At 36.9% G+C, this 8915-nt stretch overlaps 1 protein-coding gene across 1 annotated transcript; it reads left to right on the top strand.

Annotated features, from left to right (window-relative positions):
* The first annotated feature begins 6808 nt into the window (after positions 1–6808).
* LOC121986634 lies at positions 6809–7894 on the top strand. Its single transcript, XM_042540588.1, has one exon. The coding sequence runs from the start codon at positions 6809–6811 to the stop codon at positions 7892–7894; it is 1086 nt and encodes a 361-aa protein (XP_042396522.1).
* Positions 7895–8915: the final 1021 nt, after the last annotated feature.

The following is an 8915-nucleotide window of genomic DNA, read 5'->3' as shown; positions in this document are numbered from 1 at the left end:
CTTCAGGTGGATCAACCAAAGTCCATACTTAGTTGGTGTACATGGATTCCATCTCGGATCTCATGGCCTCTAGCCATGACTCAGAATCTGGTCTCATCACAGCATCCTGATAGGAGGTAGACTCACTCTCAATGAGCATAACGTCATCATCGTCAGACAAGAGAAATGAGTATCTCTCAGGCTGACGTCGTACCCTATCAGACCTACAAAGAGGTAGGTCTACTTGAACTTATTGTTGTTCCTCAACTCCTTGTGGAACAATCTCATCATCCACAACAATTTCTGGTTCCAGTTCAATTTCTATCAAGGCTTCAGTGCTATGGTCCATATCTTGAACTTCTTCAAGATCGAACGTACTCCCACAAGTTTTTCTAGAAACAAACTCCCTTTCTAGAAATACCCCAGTCTTAGCCATAAACACTTTGTGTTGACTGGGAATGTAGAAGTAATATCCCTTCGTTTCCTTGGAATATCCTATAAAATAGCACTTATCGAATTTGGAACCAGTTTGTCTGAGACTTGACGTCGAACGTAAGCCTCACAACCCCAAATCCTCATAAAAGACACCTGGGCATCTCTTCCAGTCCATATCCTATAGGGTGTCTTTATCACAGCCTTGGATGGAACACGGTTAAGTGTAAAGGTTGCTGTGTCTAGAGCATATCCCCAAAAGGATATAGGAAGATCTGTGTGACTCATCATAGATCGTACCATATCTAATAGGGTACGATTCCTCCTTTCGGATACTCCATTCCACTGTGGTGTTCAAGGAGGGGTGAGTTGGGATAGAATCCCACACTCAGTTAGATAGTCACGAAACTCATGGCTAAGGTAATCACCACCTCGATCTGATCGAAGTATCTTAATACTCCTGCCAAGCTGGTTTTGTACTTCATTCTTGAATTCTTTGAACTTTTCAAAGGATTGTAACATATATGTCATCAGATACACATAACCATATCTACTGAAGTCATCAATAAATGTAATGAAGTGCCTATAACCACCTCTGGCAGCGACATTGAAAGGGCCATTTACATCACTATGTATAAGTCCTAACAAGTCAGTCGCTGTTTCGCTGTGTCCACTAAAGGGAGTCTTGGTCATCTTGTCGAGTAGGCATGACTCGCATGTTTCATATGATTCGAAATCAAATGAGTCCAGTAAACCATCTTTATGGAGCTGGGATAAGCGATTCTCATTTATATGACCTAAGCGACAATGCCAGAGATAGGTTGGGTTCATTTCATTTGACTTGAACCTTTTGGTACTTATATTATTGATGGGGTTCTCTAAGTCTAGAATGTAGAGTTCGTTCATCAGAAGTGCACTATAGTAGAACATATTTTTAAATAAACAGAAAAATATTTGTTCTTTATTACAAATGAAAAACCTTTCTTGTCCAAACAAGAGACTGAAATGATGTTCTTTGTAAGAGCAGACACATAACAACATTCATCTAATTCTAGTACAAGCCCAGAGGGAAGAGAAAGAAAGTAAGTTCCTACAGCAATAGTAGTAACCCGTGCTCCATTGCCTACTCGTAGGTCTATCTCGCCCTTCGTCAATGCCCTGCTATTTCTCAGCGCCTGTACATTAGTACAAATGTGAGAAGCACATCCGGTATCTAATACCCAGAATGAAGAAATAGAGAGATTGACTTCTATAGCATGTATACCTGAAGTAGAAATCTTATTTCTCTTCTTCTTAAGATCTTCCAGGTATCCTTTGCAGTTCCTCTTCCAGTGCCCTGCTTGTCCTTGATATAGTTGACGAAGATGTTCAACCATGTCATAAGCAGTCATCAACTCATGTTGCTTCTGAAGCTCAGAGTTCATGGTTGCGAGCATGAGGCATGACACATCTAATGCGTCATTTTGATGCTTCTTATAAGCATCTCGGTCAGCTCGCGTGGCAGTGACAGGAGGTGCCTCCGGAATGGGCTACTCCAGAACGTACAGTTTTCTTTCTTGTTTGAGAATGATTCTCAGATTCCTGTACCAGTCCAGGAAATTAGCTCCATTGAGCTTGTCATTGTCAAGGACAGAACGCAGGGAGAAAGTGTTCGTGTTTGTCGACATGGCAATCTACAACAGAAATAATGCAGAAAGTAAATATCATATTCTATTATATCATTTAATTAGGTCTTTAATTAAATGATGCTCCCACTGAATTATAGGACTTTTGTAGAATCAAGTCATGGATGTGGTCAAACCACACTACTAGATTCATACTAAAGAGCTATAATTCATGCGGGACAAGATCCACATCATACTACGTCTTGAGTTAGCCTTGGCTAAATCGCCCAAGACTTAGTATGATTGGTAGAAAACTAATTATCAATTACATCTCTATGCGACTCTTGTTTATAGGATCAAAAATCTCATTTATATTAAAACTTGAGTTAGCTTTGGCTAAATCGCCCAAGATTTAGTATAAATGTGATTTTTATCCTATCGTCCAACCGTTGGAAAATGCCTATAGTTTTACCCAATCCAATTGAGTTAACTAGTCATGCTCAATCTAATTTAGTTTGTACTCACCCAAGCTTTGATAGGCGGGACCAAGGTTGTCCCTCCGCACCCTACCAAGATAATATGCGTTGCTCTACTTTGGCAGATTCAACAACAACAAATGATCGAGGTAGTGATGGGTATCAAAACTTGGTAGGCATATCGAGTTGACTAGATTAAGATCTAATCTAATTGTGAATTCGTATCTTATACGCATCAATGCACTAATTATCCTACATTATCATGCATCACATACACAAGCAATGATAACTAATTATTTTGTGATGAGGTCATGGCCCTACTACGATCTTTTCAAGCCAATGAAAAGATCGGATGGTCAACCTAGGGTCAACGACTTCTTTAAGCGCCTCACTTTGACTGCCATGTGTTGAAATCACCCTCCTCGTAACTCCTTCTTGAGTGGATCTTCCACCACTTCATTTTGTACATTACAAATGTGAAACTCGAGTTACATTCAAGTCTATTTTACTACTGATTTTATCGATTTTATGAGTCACAACTTCCCAACGGTCCCATTTAGCGATTTTCGGGCGTGATCGTGGGACAATGCCCCTTGCAGGGTTAGGGGTAGTGATAATTGTCATTTATTGATGTTATTATAGCTCTTATATTCAGCATTTTCTTATCCTCTCGTGCAGTTCAATGTTGTTTAACATCATGTTTTATGAGTTAGGATATTATTTGAAGCTTGCTATAATTTTTCCCTAATTTTGGTAATATTTCATGATTTTTTGTAGGGAATCAAAAGATGAGATAAGAAGTTGGTACAACTTATTGGATGATGATTTACATTCAATTTGACTCCAACTCATTGAGCTTGAACCAAATCAAATTCCTCTCACCAAACCCTAAACCTCATTTGAACCAAACCTAAACCCACTGTTCACCCGGTTCAAAAACAAGTATAAAACCTAATTTCTTCATGGATGAACAGTGGCTTGCGCTACTGTTCATCCGCGACTTCCTTCCTTCCGCGCGATCGCAACCCCCATCCTCTTCCAGATCTACTTCTCAGCGAGTTTCATTGGCATCAGAGCTTTCATCCGTTGGCTTCCAAGATTAGATTGTCTGCACGCGCCAGCAATTATCCCTCAGGAGCTTAGATCTGTGAGTGATTTCTCTATTTCAGCCATCAGTAGAGGAATTTCTCCGTTGATAGTGGCTCGCCCTCAATCTGAGAGTATCGATCCAGAGACTTTAGATTTCAGATCTGCAGAATTTCAAACTTGCAGTTCAGCTCGTCATTAGCTTCTCCAGAGAATCCAGCTCGTCAAATCTGCAGAATTCTTTGGTGCTGAAGGAGATTGAACTGAGTTCAGTAGCTGAGAGCTTTTCCTTCAAGTCCGAAGTGAGGTTTCATTAAGGATCCTTGTGTGATGGCAAGGATAGGCTTGTTAGAAAAGTAGATTTGATTAGAGATGGCTTAGATTTTAGTTCTGCAGTTTATTGTTTCTGCATCTTTGTTTTCTTTAGATTTTGTCATCGAATTCGTTGTTTCTTCAAATTTGAACTGAGTAGTTCTAGTTTTGTTCCTTTAGATCTCATTTCTGCAATTAAATTCTGTTTCTCTTATTTCTTTAGCTGGGAATCTTTATATTTTAATTCTGCAGTTTATTATTTTTGCATCTTTGTTTCCTTTAGATCTTGCTATCAAAATTCTTGTTCTCTAATTCTGAACTATATAGTTCTAGTTTTGTTACCTTAAATCTCTTTTGTGCAAGTCAATTTTGTTTTCTTTCTTGTTTCTACAGCTAGAGTTCTACATTTTTGTGCTACAGTTTTTCTTCCTACAATTCCAGTTTCATATCAATTTCTGCACAAGTCATTCCTGCAAATTTAATTCTGTTGTATCTCTTTTATCTTCTAAATCACAGAGTACGTTAGTTTTCTTTATCTAGGATTTAATTGTTGCTTAAGATCATATTTATTAATTGCATTTCAATTTTTAACTTAGGATTTGAAACGAAAACTAAACACTTCAATTTTATCAGGAGAAAACCTCAAAAGATAAATAAATCTAATCTAAGATCAAGCATTCTATTATTAGTTTCCTTATGAGATTCGACTTGGGACTCGTATTACATCATCATTTTTATGAATAGAAAGTTTTCAATATTAAATTGTTAATTTGATGATTGATCATCATCAAATTTTGGCGTCGTTGTCGGGGAAACTAGTAGAGTCTGTTTGTTTTTAGATTGTGCATAGTTTATCTTTTCTTTGTTTTCATTTCCTTGATTTTATTGTCTATCTACTTTTGTTCTAACTATTGATTTTTGGTGGAATGACCAGGTCCTCGTGTGATAAGCTACTTGATCTTGATCCAAAAATTGAAAGGACCTTCAGAGCTTTGAGAATTCAAGAAAAAAATTCAGAGGACTCAGGAAGTTTTTTATCATCTTCAGATACTCCAATGGCTGATCATAGCAGAACAATGAAGGAGCTTGCAGCTCCTGATGAGGCTTTCAAGTATTCTTGCATTACTTATCCAGACTTGGCAGGAGACTTCGAGCTTAGATCTGGTTTGATTCATCTGCTTCCCAAATATCAAGGATTATCTGGAGAAGACCCAAATAGGCATTTGCATGAATTCCATGTGGTCTGCTCAACCATGAAGCCACAAGGAATTCCAGAAGAAGATATCAAGCTAAGGGCTTTTCCATTTTCATTAACTGGAGTAGTAAAAGATTGGTTGTATTATTTGCCACCAGGATATATCACTTCTTGGATTGATATGAAGAAGGCTTTCTTGGAGAAATTCTTTCCAGCTTCAAGGACTGCAATTATCAGGAAAAGTACCTGTGGGATTCAGCAAGTGGTGGGAGAGACATTATATGACTATTGGGAACGATTCAAGAAATTATGTTCAAGTTGTCCTCAACACCAGATCAGTGAGCAGCTACTAGTCCAATACTTCTATGAGGTTTACTACCTATGGACAGGAGTATGATAGATGCAGCAGCAGGAGGAGCTTTAGTGAACAAGACTCCAGAACAAGCTAGGGAGCTTATTTCAAACATGGCAGAAAATTCACAACAATTTGGAAGTAGAGCTTTGACAACAAGAGGGGTTGGAGAGGTTCAAATGGTTTCCAATGACAAAAGGAGATAAGAAGCTCATTATTGGAGTTAACATCTTTGGTGAAGCAATTGGCATTAAACAATGCTAATCAAGTTTCTATTTTGCCAAGCACATAGTTTCCATATCAATCAAAGGGAGTTTGTGGCATTTGTTCAAGCCAAGACCAAAATTCAGAGTTGTGCCCAAATCTTCATCAAGATGAGTCAGTAGCAGCATTTTCTAGAGCTCAATTTCCTCAAAAATATGACCCCCATTCCTCTACTTATAATCCTGGTTGGAGAGATCATCCCAATTTTAAGTATAGCAACTCATTTTATCAGCAACCACCTTCGAATCAGAATTTTCAACAACTTCAACAGGGATTCCAACAGTAGAATCAGAATTTTCAGCACTCTTATCAACCTGCAAATCAATTCCAGCAACAATATCAGCCTTATCAGTAGTTTCCAAATCAAAATCAGCAATGGCAATTCCAGAATCAGGGTGTTCAGCAAGAGCAAAATATAATCCAGAATGCACTTCCAGCACCTTCAAGATTAAGTTTGACTCAAGGAAGTTCTAATACTCCTTCAAATTCAGATACACAACAGAAGATGGATGATTTGATGCAACAAATTTTACAGCAACAACAATTGTTTTTACAGCAGCAGTAACATCAGCAAACGACAGATTCAGCTTTGCAAAACATTGAAAGATAGATTAGCTAGCTAGCAACGAATATAAATCAAATGCAGTCTCAAGGTTCAAGTAAATTACCTTCTCAAACAATGCCAAACCCAAAAATTGTGAGTACGTTGACTCTTCGAAGTGGGAAAACCATAACAGAACCAATAAAAAATGTTCCAATTGGATCAGATTTTGTTGCACCAATTCTGGATTCACATTCAAAAGAGTTTGTATCAAGAAATTTGAATTCAGAACCTACTCAACCAGTTTAGATCAGTGGAAGAAACACATCAGAACAAACTTCAACAAATTTTGGTTTAGTAGAAAAAGATGATTCACAATCAACTCCAAATTTAGCTCAAAATATAGAGAGAGAATCACAACATCAAGGTATTGAGGTTTATGTTCCATTACCTTTTCCTCAAAGAAGGGTCCAACAAAGGAAAAATGTTGAGGAAGAGAAAGCTAGGGAATTTCAAGAACTCGTAAATTTGTTTAGCAAAGTGGAGGTGAATGTACCCTTGTTAACCATGATAGAACAAGTTCCGAAATATGCAAAATTTCTCAAGGATGTATGTTTGCACAAGAAGAAATTAAAGGGGAATGAACTAGTTAGCATGGGAAAAAATGTTTCAGCCCTTATTCAACCCATTCCTCAGAAGTGTGATGATCCAAGAGTTTTTACCGTGCCATGTACTATTGGAAATTATGTGTTTGAGGACGCTATGCTGGATTTAGGAGCTTCTATTAATGTAATGCCGAAATCAGTTTTTCAATCATTGGGAATTGGTCCTCTACAGCCTACGAGAGTTGTTATTCAGTTGGCCAACCGTAGTCAGGCTCATCCAACTGGAGTGATTGAGAATGTTTTGGTTAAAGTGAGTGACCTTATATTTCCAACTGATTTTTACATTTTGGATATGGAAGGTGATCTATTAATGAATAGAGCTCCAATCATTTTGGGAAGACCGTTCCTTAAGACTGCAAGAACTAAGATTGATGTACATGCGGGAACTCTATCTATGGAGATTGCCTATATAGTTGTTCAATTCAGTATTTTTGATACGATGCAACAAAAGAAGAGTCATTCTATTTTTAGTGTTTATAAACCCGAATGGCTGGATACTATTGATTTTCTTATTGATGAGGATTTTGATGAAGTTATCTCAGACTCTAATGAATTGGGATATAAATCTAAACATTCTGGAGGTTGTATTGATAACAGAGAAATAGTTGAGGTAAGACCTAATTGTGGTCAAACTTCAGTGGATGAAGATATAAGTGTAGAGGATTGCATGGAAGCATTACCCCAAGAATTACCAAGAATTGAATCTATAAGTGTAGGGGATTGCATGGATGCATTACCTCAAGAATCACTACCATTCGTTGAACATTCATCAGAACTTGATAAGAAATCACAGGAAATTTCAAAGGACATTTTAAAGGAAGTTGTGAAGCCAGTGAGACAACCAAAGGAACTGACTAACCCATTGAATTCTTTTTGTGTTAGCAATATTTTTTCTAATGGTGTTATAGAGATGCAGGAGGTGTCTACTGGTCAACCTTTCAAAGTGTATAGCAACCAACTTAAGAAATTTCTTCGAGGGAGGAAATGAATCAGAGTGGAGATAGTGAAGCACGTTGATACTATCTACCTAAATTGAAGGGGAGTTCGTTCCAACTTAGCTTTTGTTTTTGCTTTCACACAAATAATAATTCTTTACTTTCGTAACTTAGCTTTTAGTTCATTTTTTATAGCTTGTTTAGTTGCTTAATAAATTCTTTGTTTACAAATAATAAGTTTAGTATAGGGAAATAAATTCTTTACTGTTTACAATTTCCTTATAGAACTAAGTTTGAATTCGAAATAAAAAAAAATGGTACCCCTTGGACAAGTTTATGGGCTTAATATGTTAGAAGTAGAGAATGTGAGCTATATTTGAGAATCTATTTTGGGCTTAATGTCATAAATGGACTTTTAATTTTCTTAAGATTTCTACTTAATGAAGGACAGTTGATTGGTAAATTGAAATGATACTTTTCATACCTAGTGAGGATGAGCCTTAATTGAGTCATTCACTTGTGTTATTGCACTCTAGAACTTGCTTGATTCTTTCAAAACCACAATCCAATGGATTAAATCATGTTTATGAAGGTTAATCACTTTGCTTAATTTTCTCTTCCACACATATTATGGCTATTCTTTCTTGATAATCATCATATCAATTTATGTTTTCTCATTTGTAAATCTCGGATATGGATACATTAAGTGTTATATGATGGATTCATTGGCCAAGAGAACAAGGATTCAAGTGTGGGGGGAAATGTGAAATGGTTTTGAATGTTTGGATGCATTTGTTATTGGCTGAAAATTTAATTCAAGACAAGGATGGAATTTTAGAAGGATGTACTAGAGTTAAATGTTAAAGGCTGTAGAGTTTGCATTAGTACAATTCTATGGGTTGAAGTTTATAGAATTTCATAACTTAGCTGTACTAAATTGGTTGTAGCTTGTGAAATTTGCAGATTCCAAGTAATTTGAATTGGTGAACTTGGAAGTATCTGCTATGTGCTTTATGGATGTTCAATATTGAAGTTGTTGACTCGAGCTCTTGGTTACTGAGAGTTGTGTAATTT

This window comes from Zingiber officinale, chromosome 5B, assembly GCF_018446385.1.
Source record: "Zingiber officinale cultivar Zhangliang chromosome 5B, Zo_v1.1, whole genome shotgun sequence".
NCBI classification, from domain to species: domain Eukaryota; kingdom Viridiplantae; phylum Streptophyta; class Magnoliopsida; order Zingiberales; family Zingiberaceae; genus Zingiber; species Zingiber officinale.
The sequence above is the reverse complement of the archived record's forward strand: the minus strand, read 5'-3'. Positions and strand labels throughout refer to the sequence as shown.